Source organism: Seriola aureovittata, chromosome 12, assembly GCF_021018895.1.
Source record: "Seriola aureovittata isolate HTS-2021-v1 ecotype China chromosome 12, ASM2101889v1, whole genome shotgun sequence".
NCBI classification, from domain to species: domain Eukaryota; kingdom Metazoa; phylum Chordata; class Actinopteri; order Carangiformes; family Carangidae; genus Seriola; species Seriola aureovittata.
In genome coordinates, this window is record NC_079375.1 from 22278485 (window position 1) to 22297942 (window position 19458).

At 43.4% G+C, this 19458-nt stretch overlaps 1 protein-coding gene across 1 annotated transcript; it reads right to left on the reverse strand.

Moving 5' to 3' along the window:
• Window positions 1-2467: 2467 nt before the first annotated feature.
• On the reverse strand, window positions 2468-19273 carry acin1a (apoptotic chromatin condensation inducer 1a). The gene is made up of 18 exons (XM_056392498.1): window positions 19111-19273; window positions 17410-17475; window positions 17134-17245; window positions 16970-17025; window positions 13809-16775; window positions 12215-12370; window positions 11871-11956; window positions 8844-8901; window positions 6821-6860; window positions 6447-6583; window positions 6203-6346; window positions 5878-6067; window positions 5570-5715; window positions 4771-4878; window positions 4543-4650; window positions 4131-4437; window positions 3940-4040; window positions 2468-3815 (listed from the first exon to the last, which is right to left on the reverse strand). The coding sequence occupies exons 1-18, from the start codon at window positions 19246-19248 to the stop codon at window positions 3474-3476; spliced, it is 5262 nt and encodes a 1753-aa protein (XP_056248473.1). The 5' UTR covers window positions 19249-19273; the 3' UTR covers window positions 2468-3473.
• Between the last annotated feature and the right edge of the window lie 185 nt (window positions 19274-19458).

The following is a 19458-nucleotide window of genomic DNA, read 5'->3' on the forward strand; positions in this document are numbered from 1 at the left end:
CATGCAGGTTTTGTAATGATTGGCCAAACAGTTTCTGGTTTACAGTTTGATTTGTGTTATGCCACGCCCTTCTTTTTTTGCATTCGTAGAGTCCCCTAGGCGTAGATTTGAATGAAACCTTAAGATTATGTTTCTAGTATTTATAGTGGACACATCTCAACAGTTGTTGACTTTGGTCTGTTTATGTTTTGAGCCACGCACTTTTAAAGTTCAAATCTTGAAAAAACAAATAAGATATCAACAAGCACTATACAAGTTTGAATCAGCTTAATCCAGTAATGATCTACAGATAATTTGGTAGCAGTTGATCCAAGGTTTAGGAGGAGATGTCAAAATGGTGGAAAATCCATCATGGCAGACTTTTAGATTTCAGGAGGCTTTTTAGAAGAGAACATTGAGCTGAGACAAAGTTCAAGTCAGTCAGACTTTTGGTGTGTCATTTTTGGGCCTTAATTAATTATCACCATCTCAACGATCGGGCTCATGTTTCTTTGGGGGGGGGGGGGGGGTGGAGTCCAAATATCTACCAAGATTTATGATGATTGGACAAATAGTTAATGAGTTATGGCCAGTTTCCTGCTAAGCCCAGTCCCTGTTAAAGGTCATTGGAAAAAATCTTGAAAACTAACGATATCATCAATCTTTCTGCAACTTTTAATAAGCTTGGCCCGATGATGACAAGAAGAAAATTTGATAGCAATGGGACCTTGGGTTTAGAACAAAAAATTCTAAATAGCGAAAGATCCAACATGGCAGACTTTTATGGTCCAAGGGACTTTTTTTTGTAGAGGACACAGAGCTGGATCTGTGTCAAATTTGATGTCAATCGAACAAACGGAGATAAGGGCGAGCCACAATTGGGTTCATTTCTTGGGAAGCACTTGCACATAATTTCCAGTTATATGGCCAAGTTTTTGCTCATTCCAGCTCATCCGCAATTTCAGCCAATTTAATAATAATAATAATAATAATAATAATCCGACACAAAAACAATAGGGTTCTGCCTATAAACCGGGCCAAACACTGAGGGGTTCTGCCCTTTCTGGGTTGGAAACCTAATCACCTCACTCTGCAGTTACCCTCAGTTCTACAGAACGTTTTAGCATCTTTCAACTTACTGTTTTGGTTCACTCCTACTGCTCTAATCAACATAATTTCCTGTTGAAGCAAACAGCTATTTTCAGCAAAAACCTACCTACCCAGGATTAAAAGTTAGCAACTAGCTTTTTGAACATTTTGAACACATTTTCCTCAGAAGCTGTTGGAGATTATTAAATGCACATTCATCTAATCTCGCATTCAAGAGAGACATTTTAACATTTTAAGTTTTTAAAAAGTATGCTGTTTTTACACACATCATTTCAGGTATGGTTGGGTGTAATGTGTAAAGTTGCACTGGGCCTTTAAACCTTTGGTATCTAATGACATTTTCTTTAAGAAAACTGGCTCAAAATCATAGGCTTTTTTGATGAGAGTCAGTATCTTGCCTTCCCTCCTTTTACTTTAACACACCATCCTAAATTGTTAACAGGAGCAATCCTTTCTAACTTTGTATTTGGCAAAAATATCACTATGCCCTCAAGTTCAACTTATCTTCAAAACCGCCAGCTGCCTGGTACAAACCAACTCACAGATGCTCCGACACACATGCACGCTCACATACATGCTTATCTTGTTGAAAAACTATCTTCAGCATGACAGATAAAGTCATTAGAGGTGGAGGACAAAGTCTTTTTCATGTGCTCTTTCCAACTCGGCTGCCCCACTTAGAAATGTGTTCTTGTGCTGCCAGAAAGATGCCAGGGGTAAGGATTCACTGGTCCTCGCAGAGTCCAGACACACTGAGTTGCATCAGGGCAGAAAAATGTTATGCTCAGCGACCATAGGGCTGTAATTACATAGGAGCACTGCTGAGCTCTGCAGGATGAACGTCAAGACTTGAAGAGATGGAACAAGGCAACACAAGTGGGAAGAGGGCAAATGCATGATTAACAACAGACTAAAAGAAGGAATGGGTGGGCAACGCAGAGAGAGATGGTAAAGAGGGTAAACACTCCCAACTCCCAGGAAACCACAAAGTTAACTGTTAAGTGAAAGAAAATGCCGTTGTCATTACTTTGACACGGCACCGAGGGAAAGAGGCATCTGCCAAAATAGAGACTAATGAAGTTTCTGGCATGTTGTATGTGTAAAATATTCTGTCATTTTCTGAGTTTAACTTGGACTGCATGAAATCAAATGTCATGACTGAGCTGAGCCACAATGTGGTGTGACTGACACCTTGTGGAGTCTAAGTGCAACCACTGATTTAACTTACAGAATGTATACTTAGCTGGAACTAAGCTATTCCCAGCATCTGTTTATGCAAAGAGTTTACACGTTTTGAACCGTCATCACCGAGAGCAATGGAAAAAAAAAATTTAAGTACGAACTCCATCAGCAGGGAGAATGGAAAAAGAAACATCGCAATAATTTCAAACTTCAATTTTTTATTATTTGTACATTCACCACTGATAGGCGTACTCAAAGAAGAAATAAAAATTAAAAAAAAAACAAAAACAAACCTTTGTACTAAATGATAAAATAACGATTAAAAAACAATATTAAAACCATTGGTGAGAAAACTCATAATGCAACCTCCCCTCTTGGGCCTGTATCGACACTACAGGGTAAGAGAATTGGAGGAAGAGGAGGAAAGGAGGGAGGAAGAAGAAAATCAATTATAAGGACATAATCATAACTTGTGTCAGGTGCGACAGACATATATTCTCTCCCGCAGAGACATCTCTTGAACTAAACAGAGGGAGAGACAAACACTGCATTGCCTTAGTAGTTATTCCACATCTGTCCAAAAATACCCCAGAGCTGCCTCATTTAAAGACATGATTTTGATTACTCTTATATGTCTGTACAAAATGCCAAACACACTTATTCCAATATTTTCAGATTTATGCCAGCCTCTGCACAAAGGGCCGAGTTTTCTCTCTGGGCAGGACCGGCAAGGAGAACCTTGGACTACATGCAGCAACAAAAAGGAATCCTCATCCAAACTGCGGAGCTGTTAAACACTGAGGCGATGGCAATTGATTGCAAATCATAATTGGCACCTACACTTTAGGGCAAGTGGGGAACATTGGGGGAATTAATCAAAATTTTACCCAGTGTGCCATACTGCTATGCCGTCAAAGCAAAAACCAAAGATAAAGAGAGGCAAATGTATAAAGAAAAATATATCGAACCTCGACAGGAACAAGACGTACAGCACTCTGGGAAACAACACTGCAAAAAAATCATGGTCCCCTTTAAGCATGACTGTGTGTAGGTGTAGATGTGCTTTAAAAAAGGTGACAATTTGAGAGATGGTGACGACATCAGTTGGTCCTCTGTTGGGTCTTAGTTGTAACAAAGTACATGTAGTGAAAGGCAAATGGAAGAGGGTGGTCTCTAGGACAGTTCCGTCAGTTGATTTGCCATTAACGTCGCCTTTCTCGCGGGTCGCTGCGGCTGCGTGAGCGTCGCCCCCCTCCTGCCCCGCTGCCCCCCGGCCTACGGTAGCCATCCCTGCGTTTGTCATTTTCCCTCTCCCTTTCCCTCTCCCTGTCTCTGTCTCTACCTCGGTCTCTGTCTCTATCCCTCTCTCTGTCTCTGTCCTTGTCCTTCTCACCCTCACTCCGGTCTCCTGTTGTGCCACCTCCAGCTTTCATCCTCTCCTTGCGCTCCTCTTCCCTTTTTTTCTCCTCCTCCTCCTCTTGCTCCTTCCTCCGTTTCTCACGCTCCTTCATCCGCTCTGCTCTGGCAGCTTCTCGCTGAACAAACTAAAATGAAGAAGATGCACAGAGTAAGACTTGAATTCTTTACTTGAATTAGAAATATAGGTCATGTACTTTAGTTACGCATTAAAAGCAGCAAGCAAACAGTATAACCCGCTCTGTGTCTCACCTGTTCCTCTGTAAGTGGAAGCCAGTATATGCAAGGAGCTGCTTTAGTTTTGCGGAACAGGTCATCAAGCAGCTTTGCAGGTGGATCCTCGGCTGCTTTGTCTGCCGGGGAAAAACAGACAAAATATAAAACACAAGTCTATTTTAATTCTAATGTAAATACCAGTCTAATCACATGTCGGCATGTCTTACCCTTCTTTTCAGTCTTCTTCTCCTTGCTCTTTCCCCTCTCCTTACGCCGCCTCTCTCGAGAGCGCGACCTCCGAGGACCTCCCTCTTTCTCTTCTCCAGGTTTCCCAAACTCTCTGACCTTGTCACGATCCCACTCCCGCTCAGCTCGAGCCCTCTCCCGACGCTCCATTTCACGCTCACGCTCAGCCCACTGGTCTCGCTCCGGGAGGAGAGAGGGAAGGCCTGGTGTTCGACCACGGCCGGAGCCAGGACCCTGCTCCTCAGCTCCGGGTCTGTCAGCTGCACCCAAGCCTTTGTGGAAGTCCAGCTACAAAGCAGAGGTATTGTGAGGCTACAGATATTCTCATGCTCCAGATGACTGAGCATTGTGGACACAAGAGACAAACACAGACAGATAACAATAAGGCCTTACCTCATCTTGCTGGCAGAAGTCCACGCTAAGGACTTTTGGGTTGCTCTGAGGCCATTTCACTCCATGAAGAGCTTCCCGTGTGGCAACGGCCTCCTCTGAGCAGGAGTACTAAACACAGAGAGAAGACGATAGCTCCATGAAACAGAGGAAAAACATTCCACAGGCCAGAAGAACTGGTTCAGAGCTACAGTCCTCTATCAAAGAAAACACACGCTGGTAGTAACTTACAGTGACGTAGCAGTGAGACTTGATTTTGTCAATCCAGAAGCCCTCCTCCACCAGGGATCCAGTTCGGCTGAGAAGCTCCTTAAGCTGCCCCAAAGTGAACGGCCTCACCTAAACAAAATGTTACAGAGCAGTTACACAACAAATAACAGCGTGAGCAGAAATACCAAGCATATATACACAATGCATATTTGAATATATGCTGTATATTACCCAAATCAAAGACTACAAATATAAACAACTTCTATGTATATTTCTTAAGGAAGTGACTGAGGTGGTAGCTGATGACGACACAGTGAGGTCCTAAGACCCAATAGGTGACTCAAGAGATACCATAAAGCATTGTGGTGGTACAGCGACGCCCCGGCATATATTCTCCAATCATATTCCCCAGACATAAAAAGGAGCATGTTTGTTTGGTACAAGACCCAACAAAAATCACATCGTCCTCATTTTAAATCTTTTTCCCGTGAAAATGAAATGCAAAAACGACCGTTGCTGAACTGAAATCGCAATATAATTTTTTTGGGGATATCGTGCAGTCTTTCAACATATACAATACCATAAACAGTATTATCTGTGTAGTCACAGCCTGACCCATGTCTAGTGCGGACACTGTTATTAGCAAAGTTCAATGCACGTAACATTCAGGTAGCAGCTTTTTACTTTTAGCCGGCGTTGTTACTTTTACCATTTCGAATGACAACGGCAGGTCATATGATCCCATGATTAATTTGATACTGGATAAATGTTATCAAACCCCAGTCCTGTTTAGGAAAGCAGCAGTTAAGTGTCATCTCACCAGGTTGCAGACGTGAACAATGTTGGAGACTTTGCCACGAGGCGGTGAAGGCTGCCGTGCCGTGCGAACAGGGTCATCGATTGTGATAGAAACACCTGTTTTCTGTTGGCTGATGGAGCGTCGAATGAAGGTGTCGCTGGGGGTCACTAAGATACATATAGTGGAAAAAGTCAACATTACAGTCCTCATAATGTAAAGACACCACCACTTTCATTTGTGTTATTGATCAACTTTTGGAAATAATAAACAAAACAAAAAACAAATCAAGTCCTATCTGTACTAGGTTATATTGTGATGATTTTTATTACCAGTGTTGATTTCTACATCATGGCTGGTATGTGATGGTGATTGGGTTTCCACTGCTCCAGGAAAAGAGGTTTCCATTTTCTCTTCATTCGTGCTTTCTCCGTCTCCTCGTAGATCTTCCTCCTCCAGCTCCCCATGTCTGCTCCTCTTCGCCTCTTTCTGTCCATTCTCCTGGCTCTCCGGGTGCACCACCTGCAATAGAAGAAAAGGATCAATATAAGCAACTCTCAATAAAAAGTTAACATACGCCTTTCCTGAAGAGCACTTCATATTTCAAAATAAAGACAGTTCCTAATCTGTCGCTTAAAAAGGAAGTTGTCGACAGACCTGTGTGACAGTGCGACGGATCTGAAGGTCCTGGTCAGAGCGCTCCCTCTCTTCATCCTCAATCCCAGAGAGGACAGCTTCCTCCGGGTGCAGATCCACTATTGCCTCCTGGCCAAGAGACGGCCGGATGTCTGGGATCAGAGACTGAGCACAAAGCACACGGATGAAGCACGTGGCCTGCTACATTCAACACAGAGGACACAGGCTGTGCAACATGAAATCAGTCCGACTATACTGCAAGTACCTTGAGAGAGTCTGTGGTGATGCTGATGGAAGGTTTCTTGGCAGTGACAGCTGTGCTGGATCCCCACCTCCTCTTGCGACCGGCCGCAGCCCCAGACTCCTGCTCACTCTCTGCACTGACCGGGGACAATTTGTTGCCTAGAAAGACAAGGAAGAAAAATACAAGAAAAAATATTAATTACCAGGCACATGGTATATCCAGTATAGGCATACTATTTTCAAAAAGTCAAGTTTGAAAAAATGTTCTGAACAAATTCCAACTGTCACGTAATAATTTTTTAACCAATTTAGCTGCAACAAAAGGCACAAAACCAAAACTACTGATCAGTTACACATGCTGGTAAAGAAGAGGGCAAGTTGGTGGAGTGTACTCACTGCTAAGAGAGATCTTACGAGCTGCGAAGGCCTTCGGTGTCTGAAACACAAGACAAAAACAACCCAAGATACATGGGAGAGGTGAGAGCCAGACACCGACAGCAGGAGTAGAGACAAATGGTCATGGACAGGTTGGAGGAAAGGTGGAACAATAACAGGAAGGGGGACAAGTAGGGACTGAGAGTGAATGATAGAAACTGCTGTGCAGAGTCTTTTTCTAATTCAGGTCTACTGATGGCACCAGATTGTACTGTTGAGTGTTTAAGTTAATCGTGTGCCATTCAAAATAATTTGATGATCTACATGTATACATTCCTGAATATAACTTGCTTTAAAAAGAGTAAACTGTAGTCGCAGTCTCTATCAATCAAACAATTATCTGGTGGAAATACTGCAGTTTAAATCCCAAAGCTAAAATGTTATTTTAAAACGCTGTGTGTGAATAGACACATTAAATCCAATAATAATAATGTGTTCACTGAAATAGAAGTAATAGTAAACCGCAGTAACCAGTATGATAAACATCTCCAAAAAAAAGTTGCTTCTCCCAGCAAAGACTACAGAGAGTACGAATGGAAACTAAGCATTTTCAAAATAACTGTATGAAATTTTAACATTGGGTAAACATCTATTTATTCCCTGGTACCACTGACACCTGATCCTTACTGGTTTGGATATGGCCCAATCACGACTGCATGTACTGTATCTAGGCAACAAGGGTCCAATCAAAGGTGGCTGAGATGTTTGGATGGAAATCTGAAAGCTGGTTGGCTGGCAGGATGGGTTCAATAGTTCGTTTGGGTGGGGGCTTGGACGTGCTTTTGGCCAAAGCAGTCATCCTCAGGTGTTTTGGCATTAGTCCTTTTAAAGATGTAGAAGCAGAAGCCGACCAGATGACGAGAGGTGTCAATAGTCACTGTGCACACAAGTCCAGAAGTCTGATCTTAATGTTCAGTTGTATTGGCAATGGCTGCTGTAGAAAGGGGGCTAAATGGTAAGTCCTTCTTCAGTTCACATAAAAACTGTCAAGCCCATTGTGTTCAGATAAAAGATTTGGCCTCTTTGAAAACTCATGTCATATCCAAGACGGGCATTTGCTGGAGAAATCTGAATCCCATTCCAAGAGATCAACAAAATCCAAAATGTCCGTTGTATGCATGTTACAGTTCCCCAACCACGTTAAATGAAATGTCCATTTTGTCCCAAATTTCCTTGCAGGTGGCTTAAAAATGTCTCACGGTGAATCAATCTGAAAACTACTCAGTTGTATCACAGCAGCCATGACTTGATGTGAGCACACTTGCTTGGGTGTCTCTTCTCCAGTTTGACTTTAAGGTTGCGAGGTCACATAGCGGATAAAAGATTAAGAGGGATGGGCCTCATTGACTAGCCAACCCCTTCTTTGAATCTTCTGGTCTGATCAATAGCTCTTGCCAGCCATATCCATGAAAATGAGGCAGCCTTTGTTGCCAGCAGTGTCCCTCTGCAGTGCAGCCGCGGGGGCTTAGCTGTGGTCAGCTCTGGATTCTTGGGGACAGTGGAACAGGTGCAGCAGTAGCAGTAGTAGTAGTAGAAGTAGAAGTGGTAGTAGTTCAGAGGTAGTATGCAGGTAACCAATAGGGGCAATGGAAGAGGCATGAGCACCTTTATAACAAAGCAATCATTTGGGGTTTAAACATCAGCCACAGTGAGAAAATGCCCTTGCTGTTTCTGCCTATGACAGTGGCAACAAAGGTTTCACAAACAGCCAACTTAAAAAATGTAACTTCCTAAACACATTCTAACACTTGTGAAAAGGGCTCATTAAGCCATCTAATTGAAATATATCTAATTGTAAAGCAAAGATTTCCAACAAAGAATATAGACATAATCAAATGACCAATAGAGTATTGTATTCAAGTTAATAAAAATATATGTGCCAATCAAAAGAGATGCAGCTATATAGGCTCAAATGGGTCCATCCATCCAAGTCCTCTGACAGCTTTGAGGACCAAGATGATTCATGATTGTTCAGATGCCTTACCTCCTCGCTGGTCTCTGGAAGCTTCTCTGGCTCTGCCATAGCAGTTTCTTTCTCCTGCCTGTGTAGTGTGAAAAATACATATCAGCAGGAAAAGAGGTAATCGTTACAGCGGAGAACAGAGGAAAAATATAATTTACTATTTACTTATTTAATTTACCTAAAAATTCTTTCAGAATTTCAAAGAACAACGAAACAGATAATAAACTTTTAACATGTCAATACCACTTGAAATAAAACTTAAAATCAGATTTAGGGAAAATTATGAAAGCAGCAATAACAACTCTTAAAATATGGATATGTAATCCAAATATTTTGTTATGTGTTGGTAATTTGTCAGCAATTACATGAAGTACACATAATTTGTAGTCAAATTGAAATAAATGCACAGCACTATGTTCATTTGAGCAGCATTTTACATTTATGTAAGAAGTCATGCAGCCCTGAATACAGATAGTAACTTCCTTATAAAAGACAAGGCAGAGAAATAACGTATTAAAAATCTCAGCAGTTGAAACCACTCCACTGAAACACAAACAGCAGCCAGGTAAACGGTAAAACAACTGCGCCTTTAACGCATCACGCGGCCGAACACAGTCACCGTCATTTCTCAAATGCGTTTCTCTTAATTTTTCACAGAGCTGAGGAGAGGAGAGGAGGAGAGGAGAGGAGAGGAGGAGAGGAGTCCGGGAATATACAGCCGCCGCAGTTCTCCTTCAACACCGTACCTAACGCTCAACAACAGCTACACAATACCTGACAAATGAGCGCGCGCCTCACGTTGTCATGCCATCCTCATGCGCGCGCACACGCAAACACGTCCACTCATTCCACACACAATAATAATAATAATAATAATAATAATAAAAAAAAAAAATCAACTTCGGGGGAAACTTCACTGCAAACAGACGAAGTGTGCTCGGTTAAAACGCAGCATAGAGGCTGCGACTGCTGCTAAAACGACTGCGTCGCAACGAGCCACCTTCTCTTCCCTCCCTCCGGTCGTCCTCTCACCAGAGACTACTCTTCTCTGAGCACATTCATGTCCGCACTCCGCTGTCAACCAACAACCTGCGACGGTCAGAGCCTCGCCTGCTGTTTTAACTGAGCCGCTGTATGGAGAAAACCACGGGCCGGCATCGGCAGCTAAAACCATCGACGGAGCACAGCCATGTTGCAACGAGTGAAAAAAAAAGAAGAAGAAGAAGAAGAAAAAAAAAAAAAAAAAAAAAAAAGATCATGTATTAAAAGGACCCGCATCTTCTCAGCCACACCGGCTTCAAGGCAGCCTCATCAATCGCCTGATGGGAAATTCAATACCAGCATCTCTTATCCTCACATCGCTGTATTGCACACACAAAGATTACTTATGGCGTCGCATCTTATGATCTGATGGCAATGATCAAGCAACATTTCCCAAACAATGACCACAAAATTACCATAACATTCAACACCGTGGAGCGATTTCAGGTGAGCAAGATAAATATAAAAATGACTCTCCTACTAATGAGTTTTTCGTTTTATTATTTATGTAGAAATAAGTCTTCAGTCATAGTTTTTTTTTTAACAATACTTCTATATATAGCTTTGCTCAGAAAAGTATTTTTTCACCACATTACATCTGTATCCTTTGGGAGCACCAGAGCTGCTCAGTGGCAGTGCGGTCTGGAGACTATTAAAGTGAAGCCATGTAATCAACGCTTATTGATTTTCTGGGGGCTCTGATAAGCCTGATGTTTAGAGTCACTGTCCAGTTGTAAAAGTAATTCTCACAAGCTATAACTTCTGCAGAATAAAGTGGTAATTTTATCTTCCAATGTGGACTTGATTCTGTGTATGTCAACTCTAGAATTGGGAAAACATCCAGCTGAATATTCACATCACTTATTCACACACCCGTCTCTTAACTGTGACACTTAATGGACCTCATCTGTAAAGTTAAGACCTTAACTCACCTGCAAACTAGGCTTCATTACAGTCAAATTATCATTTAGACCAGGCTCATTACAGACTGGTCTTATCTGCTTCTGTAAAGTGCAATTTGCTTATCACTTTTAGACTTATGAGGTCACTCGTGGAAGTGTCTACACTTGCACATCCAGTGAGTGTTTTCATTGACATTGATTTAAACTATTTTTTGTGCTTTCATCAACTTATGTTTATAAGAAAATTGTCAAAGGAGGGCCAGAACATTTCATATTTAGACTACTGCATCTTGAAAAGAAGACTTGGAAGCAAAATGAAAAGTTAAGTTTCCTTCGCTTGAAGGAATCATTAAGAACAACCTTTTCATCTGATCTGTCAGATAGAGTGCCTAGGGTGGGTGTGAAAATACTGTCAACCAAATGACTTTTGGCAAAACTAAACCACCTTTCATAAAACTGTTTCACAAACATGAAGTCATTGAAGCACAATCTCTGCCTGTTAATAACTTTTGTAGTACTGACATGTCATGACTCGCTGTTGAACAGCTGCACAGCAGAGTCTTAACTATCACTACCCACCCTGTTGCAGACTGAAATGCTGTAAGGACACAGACTCATTCACTTGTGTGTGTAATAGGGATGGGCATTTATTTGGTAATTTCAATATTCGAGTACTCTCATTAGCTTGTGAACTCGATTACTCGTAAATTTATTTACCGTAAAAAACGAAATACGGGATGTACGTGTCCAACTTTAAACACAAGCGGACGCGGACCTCCCCGACCAAGTCTACAGTTTGGCTGTCGGAGAACAAGATATGCAAGTTTAACTTATCTTGCACTGCACGTTATTGTTATCTATTTTCATTAAAGTATTTCTAGACAGCACTTTTCCTGGTCACGGCTGCCATGGCAAACATAACGCCAACTGAGTTGAACTATTGTAGCCAAAAACAACACGTGCGCAGGTGCACGAGTAGTGAAATGCTATTCGAATAATGATGTCAACAACGAATACTTGAACCCATCCCTAGTGTGTAACTCTGACACAGACACACACACAATGTATAGGACATGTTTCAGAATACGAGGATTGAAAACCAGACCTTTGTTTGTCCTTTTCCTCCTCTGCTTCGCTGTGCTTTCTTTTTCTTTGTGTCCCCTCTCGGGTTGGAGCTTCAATGAAAGGTGTCTGGGGATTTAAAAGTGCAGGAAATGGAATAAGATGTAAACAATGTCCTGTATGTCAAAGTCACTGATGTAGTTAAGGTAACACCACTAGAGGGAGAATAAAAGTCAGATAAAATCCGTTGTGACATTTGTCTGTTGCATAACTTGATTTAAGGAAAACCTGTTTAAGGAACTGATGTTTTTAGGTAAGATTTGAATTCACATGTTTGTCACAGGTGTTAAAAAAATCTGTAGGTGTGTGACTTTATAAGCAATTGACCTTGGTGTGACTATCTCCATCAGCAGTTGTGTTACTCCTCTCTCCAGACATCTCTCTTTTGCGAGCAGAGGCTTTTGGGATTTCCTTTAAACCCTCAGCCTGAGCGTCTCCTGTCACCCTGTGCTGCGGTGAGGGATCTCTTCCAGGTTTCCCGTCCTACAAGAGACAGACAGCAGAGCAACATTTTAATGCACTAAACAAAAAAAAGAAAAACACACAAAACTTGATTTTGATTTTCAAACGATAATACAACCTTAATATAAACAGAGCTATTGAAAACAAATGCTGAAACCACCCGCTTTTCAGTTAAATTTTAAGGGCAGATACGGCATCATCTGACTTATACATGTAACCACGTCTTTGCATTGTGTTTATGGTATTCTACACAAACTCTTCATAGGTGTCTTTACATTAAAGCCAGTGAGTGTTGAGTATGTAACTAAAGACATAGATATAACACATAGGATACTACCCTTGAAACAGCTAGTGCAAAGGTTTAAATGCAGGAGACATGCAGGGGTCACAACCAATAGCACAGCCCCTGAGCCAGCCCAGCACTAGTCTACAGAATAGGATGCCCCCATACCAAATATCTTCACTACCACACAATGCCAATTAATGTTGCCAATACACCATTTCAGTAACCTCAGATACGCTGAGGTGAAATTATTGCAAATCCCAGCAGAATCGTTGTGCGCACCTTCACCTGTTTTGAGGCCAGGTGCCGGTTGGAACTACATATTGTGGTAAAAAGTGAAACAATATCTATATTGTTCCACTTTTTACCGAAATGACTGCAAATCACATCTTCCCTTAAAATGCACCGTAAACGTCAGTAAACAATAACAGGTATTCTCTCCTTTCCTTGTCGGACAACTACCTGCCAAATCAGAGTTGAATGCTCTGCCGAGAACTTAACACACCACAAAACTACAAATTTGGTGAAAGCCAAGACACAGTCGGCTTCTTTGTAGTCATGTCTGAAAACCAGTCATGCACCAATATTTGTTTCACAGCAAATGAAGGTAGCTGAAAGCAATGGGACAGCGCCTGCTGTGATAATGCCATGTAAGTAACGAATAGATAAATGAGGTGATCGTATGCATAGCACACCACCACGGTAAAATGGGCAATCCATAACAGTTTTATGACCTGTTGCTATGAATAAATAAAGCCACATCCCTGTAACACCTTTAAACTGTCGATTCTTGTTGTATGAAAAACTTGCATGCTGTGCCTACATCATTAAGGCTGCTAATCCAAACTGCATGGAAATTCCGCACACATCCATTTGCTGGAAACTCCAACATGGATCTAGGCAATGTCCTGGGGATTACTTGTCATGCCTTCATTAAGCTCATGTGATCTGAATTCAATTTATTATGCCAGTTTCAAAAACAAACCAGTTTCAAGGTGTGAGCTATGTGCTTTCTATTTGAATTTAATTTAGACCAATAGTATAGATTTGGTCTCACTTTATATGAATACAATTTTTATTTCTGCTTATCAGTGTAAGAAATGTATCTAATATGATTCAATGAAAAAAACTGTATGTCAAGGACAGTCAGAGGTTCCTTCTTGACAACTTACTTACCTTTCTACCTCTGGAGGTGGAGGAAGTGTCCTCTTGAGAAGACGTGGATGACCTCGAGGACCGAGATGATGATGAGGACCCAGAGTCCGATTCTGAGGAAGAGGAATCATTAGATGATGACCGCTGTCTCGTTTGTTTCACTTCCTTCTTTGCATCTCTTCCCTTCCGCTGTGAGGCATCCACTGGACTCGAAGGGCGCTTGCTTTCATCCACTTCTTTTGCCTTTTTGGTGGATTCCTTGGCAGCCTGTTCAGTCTTCAATGAATCTGCCTGTTCTTTGTCCTCTGATACGAGACTTGTGGCCCTTTCTTTTGTGGAACTCTGGCTCAATGTGGTGCCAGCAGTTGTCTCCTTCTTAGACTGGATCCTAACCGATCCCGGTGGCCCGGCAACAACCTCGTGTTTTGTCTGCTTCTGTGGATCTTCCTGTTCAGCAGAGGGCTTGTGTCCTTCCTGCTGTCGTTCCCCAAAACTGGTGGGGGAGAAGACAGGTGAGGCCCGAGGCTGGGGGGTATCAGAGAAGGTACGGGGCCGCTTGATAACCATGGAAGTGGAGGAAGATTGGGGCTGAATCGGAGAGTCCCTTAAGAACCGGAACTTCTTAAATGAGGACTGTGGCGACAGAGGTGTTGGTGACATCGATGCACCGGACTCTGCTGCTTGGGTTTCACTCCGGGACATTGGAGCATGGACATCTTCCTGCTCTCCTGCATCAGTCGATGATTTTCTAGCTGGTCCTGTGGAGAGGGGGGGAGGAGTGGGCAGGGGGGTGAGACCAATCTCCCGGCCACGTTTGGATGGAGGGAGGTGACTCTCCCTCTCCTTTTCAGCCATCCTAGCTCTCTCTTTCTCCTGTTCCAAGGCCCTATCCTGCTCCTCCTTCTCTTTCTGTATGGCTTTCTCTTTGTCTAATCTTTCGCGTTCGAGAGCCCTTTCCCTCTCTTCTTCCTGAGCTCTCTCTTTCTCCTTTCTCTCCCTTTCGAGTTTCTCCTGCTCTAGAGCTTTCTCCCTCTCTAGCCTTTCTTTCTTCTCTTTTTCAGCTCTTTCCTTCTCCATCCTCTCCTGTTCCAGAGCTGCCTCCCTCGCCGCCTTCTCTTTTTCCTCCCTTTCTCGTTCCAAGGCCTTTTCCTTCTCTATCCTCTCTCGTTCTAATTCTTTCTCCCTTTCAATTCTCTCTTTTTCCTTCCTCTCAAGCTCCAACCTTTCCTGCTCTAGAGCTCTCTCTCTCTCTAACTTTTCCTGCTGTAGAGCCTTTTCTCTTTCTATTCTCTCTCGCTCCAGGGCTTTCTCTCGCTCAATTCTCTCCCGCTCTAAGGCCTTCTCTCTCTCTATCCTCTCTTGCTCCAAGGCTCTCTCCCTCTCTAGTTCCAGGGCTTTCTCTCTCTCTATCCTCTCTTGCTCTAAGGCTCTCTCCCTTTCTAACCTTTCTTGCTCCAAGGCCTTCTCTCTTTCAATCCTCTCCTTCTCCTTTCTCTCAGCCTCCAAAGCTCTCTCTCTCTCTAACCTCTCTTGCTCAAGAACCCTCTCTCTCTCCTCCCTTTCCCTCTCCAAAGCCTTGGCTCTTTCTAGCTCCAGCGCTCTCTCCATTTCTTCTCTCTCTCGTTTCTCCCTCTCCTCTCTTTCTCTCTGTAAACGTTCTTGTTCCAGAGCCCTCTGTCTTTCGATCTCCTTCTGCCTCTCCAGCTCCAGGGCCCTCTCTCGTGCTAAGGCTTGCTCTCGCTCCTCTCTCTCTTTAGCCAAAGCAAGCTCCCTCTCCTTCCTATCTCGCTCTAGAGCAAGCTCCCTCTCCTGCCTCTCTCGCTCTATAGCAAGCTCCCTCTCCTGCCTCTCTCGCTCCAGAGCAAGCTCCCTCTCCTGCCTCTCTCGCTCCAGAGCAAGTTCTCTCTCCCGCTGTAAAGCTTTTTCCCGTTCTTCTCTTTCTAAGGCCTGCTGTCGCTCAATTCGCTCTTTCTCCAAAGCTCTCTGCTTTTCCTCTCTCTCTAGTGCAAGAGCTCTTTCACGCTCTACCTCCATTGCTCGTTCTTGCTCAAGTTTTCTCTGCTTCTCTTGCCTTTCCAGCTCAAACGCCTTTTCTCTTTCCATCTCAGAGTCCCTCTCTCTGTCCCTCTCTTCTGTTGCAGTGGCCTTGAGCACACTCACGGGTACTTGAATATGGGCCAACTGTGCTCCTGTGACACCCTGGTTGGTGCCTGGAATCATGGGAAATGGCACATGGCCTGCAGTGTTGGCTGTGTGAGTGATGGCAGATACCAGACCCTCTGGAGGCCCTCTGCCGGGGAACGATGCAGCTGAAGGCGAACTGCTTTCCTGTCTATCGCCTTCCCCATCGCCGCCGTGCCAACCTGCTCCAGAGAAAGCACCTTCCGACTCCATTTTACGTGCCAGAAGGGTCAGTGGTCCGGGCTTGCGTTCGGCATGTCCACTCCTCTGTGGCTCTGGGCTGCTACTGCGGCTGCCGCTGCTGGAGGAACCAGAGCTGGAGCTACTGGGTGAGCGCCTAGCTGGGGCTACATCTGGACTAGGGGGGCTCTGTTTAGGGGTGTCAGGTAAGGGGAATGACAACTCTGGAGGCGGGGAGGGGGGAGGTGTTGGCTGGCGTAGCTGAGGAGACAAAAGGGAAGGGATGTGTTGCTGCTGGGGTTGACAGGATGCTCCGGACCTCTCTCTGGTCGTGGGTACTCTAGCTGGCTCTCTGAGGCTTCTCCTCCGAGCACCGCTGTCCCAGTCATCATCGTCACCATCCTCCTCTCCATCCTCGCTATCCTCATCGTCGCTGTCAGCTGGAACTTCGCTGGATGCAGAACCCCTCTCAGGAACACGCATGGCCACAGAGCCAGACGCTGGAGGACCAGACATGTGAGCCTCCTGGTTCCTGTTACTCTCTCCCTCATTCCCTCCAGCAAACATTCCCTCTCCACCAGAGGGGCCTGGTGGCTTTTGCTGCTCAGCCAATGCAGGTGTAACATCCTGATGAGAACAGAAAGGAAACTGAGACTTATCTTGTCATAGCACTATGTCAGTTTTCTACCATGTGAATGATCCAACACAATTCTTGAGCAAAGGAGCAACATCTTTTACAGCACAGAGAATCTCAAGATAGAAGGATTAGAAATTGTGATGTGAAAATTGCAATGGATAAAATAAACCATATGAAATCCTACCTGGGCTTGAGGAGGACATGAAGTACTATTGTTAACTTCTGCGTGGTCCTCTTGCTCTGTTATCAAAAATCGAGTAAACAAAATCACAAAAATGTTTTGTATAATGACCAAAGATAAGCACATTAACTTAGTTATATGCAGTAGAGGGTTTAAACAACACCTACCATTTGTTTCATATGCTTCACGAGCCTCTCTCTCCAGACGCTGCCTCAGGAGCTCCTGTTGTTTAGCCAGATACTGCTTGATAAAGCTGTTCTGGCTCATTTCCTCACCAATCTAAAGTCAGAGAGACCATTAAAGATAGGCTGCAAGTCTTGAAGGCCGATTATTCATTCTTTTAGAAGACATTTACGAGAATTGTGTATCATTTACGTATAGGAGGTCATTTTATGTGGCTTCTGCCTTTGAAATGAAAATAAAAGCATCTTGGGAACACTTACCTGAGAGTTTGGCTGCAGTCCAACGTGAGCTGTGGAGGTCCTCTGCAGGTTCTCCAACATAAGAGCCTGTTTTTAAGACAAGAGACTCTATTTATTCAATGTAAATTATAGGTAAGTATCCTTCATAGTTGGCACTGGTGCTTTTGCATGTTAATATCTGGGTCATTTATGTCAGCCCAGTTATTGTGTACTGCACTATAATTATTTATATTATGACAACATTCCCATCCTTTGCAAAGTCATGTGAATCTCTGTGGGCTTTGGCATCAGCATTGAAGGGACAAACACCACTCAGCATCACCGCCTCTTTGCCTTTAATACAACTTAAAGTAGAGAGCAACCTGTAACTTGTGGAGAAGAGGAGGAGGGTGACATATAACAAATTTCCCTGGTCAGATGCAAAACAATTACATGGTAAAAGCCATAAGTTTCAATCAGACCCTAAAGTGCAAGGCCAGATAGAAAGCAAAGCAGATTGAGAATAATGAGAATTGCAGACCCTACTTGATTCAACTGTGTATAAATTCTACACATTTTGCAGTCATGCAGCATCTGTCCTATTCTGCAGCTTATAGTATTTCACCCTGCACCCCACACACTTGGATATAACCAAAAAAGTAAAGCAAACAACACGTGACTATATTAGGTTAAATCTCCATTTTCATATTGCTTCACTTTGTATGTTATTTCTATACACAATATCCACTCCTGCCAGAGCCTCCCATTGCCTGATATTTTTTTCCTTGGACAGTGGTTTGCCTTTGGAGCATGTGGGCCTCAACTGTATACAACTGTGCAACCAGAACTTCCCAATTTTAACAGGAACCTTGATAGTGCTTAAACTGGGAACAGACGATGTAGAAACAATTCATGTGCCTTTAAATAAATAATTGTTCAGATTTCACAAGTAAAACAGGGGTGACACAGCGCTATATTGGGATAAGAAACGTTTAACGTGGAGAAGCAAAAATAAACACCACTTGCTGCCTCCATGGCGCAATTCAGCGGACAAATGGTAATCAGCCTACCAAGTTAGAAAAGAAAAGAAAAGAATGGCCCAACTTTCATGGCGGAGTAGATAAGGTTGAATACCCGTGGCAGTGTAAACAAACTGGCTCATACAGGACCTACGGCAGCTCGCGGGCATAGTATATATTTTGGAGTAAAACTATTCCTAAATTTGGCTGAACGCAGCAAAATGTGTCGATTAAAATTAATTGCACTATTGTTAATTAGACACTCGATGTTAGCTGTTAAACGCTAGCTAAATAATATGTTTAACGTCAACCTCCCGGCTAAACTCGTGCACGCTAACAGTGCTTGGGACAGACACCGTTAACGAGAACATACACAGCAGCAAGCCAGTTGCCGAGGCCACCGCTCAACTCACAGCGTTAGCCAGGGGAGCTAACGAGCTAACAGGACAACATAACCCTACCACACACTTTGAAATTAGCTACTAAGTTGTCTGAAGTCCCGCTCTTGCTGCGGTTGCCGTATCTCTACACGGCGAACACACTGATCAAACACAGCGTAGAGTAATCAACGCATTTTTCAGCTGACTCGTGGTCATCAACCTCGATAACTCTCCTGCTCAGCAGTAACGATACTCAGTTGTCGGCCCTCAAGAGAGCATCAGCCCGTCTCACCGTTAACGTTAGCTCACACCAACCGTGGTCCCATATTTGAAGCAGAACTCACCCCTTTGAGTCTTTTAATGAGAGCATTCTTCTGTCCACTTTTCGAAAGTCCCCTCTCCTCAAGAGCAGCTTTTAAATCTGCTACTCGAAGAGACTGGAGCGGTCTCCCGTCCAGCGTAACGTCTTCGAGGTCCGCCATTTTCCGTTCCTCTAGTCAGTTCCCAGCGACAGCGAAGAGCAACGCCTTCCCCCACGCCGCGTCATCGTTGACGACTTCCCCCTAATCAAATATCAAATAAATACAAATGTTTCTCTACATTTAAAGCCCAGAATACGTAACATTTACATTGGCTACAATCAAATATATTTGTTTATAAATCATATAAAAATTATAGTTACATTTTTTTTT

Excerpts from the sequence above, each read along its gene's own strand:
- acin1a (XM_056392498.1), bottom strand. The coding sequence starts at position 19,248 with ATGGCGGACCTCGAAGACGTTACGCTGGACGGGAGACCGCTCCAGTCT. Across the intron at positions 11,957-12,214 it reads ATGGAGATAGTCACACCAAG|ACACCTTTCATTGAAGCTCC; the intron begins GTCAATTGCTTA and ends TTAAATCCCCAG. Across the intron at positions 6,584-6,820 it reads TCGTAAGATCTCTCTTAGCA|GCAACAAATTGTCCCCGGTC; the intron begins GTGAGTACACTC and ends TTGTCTTTCTAG.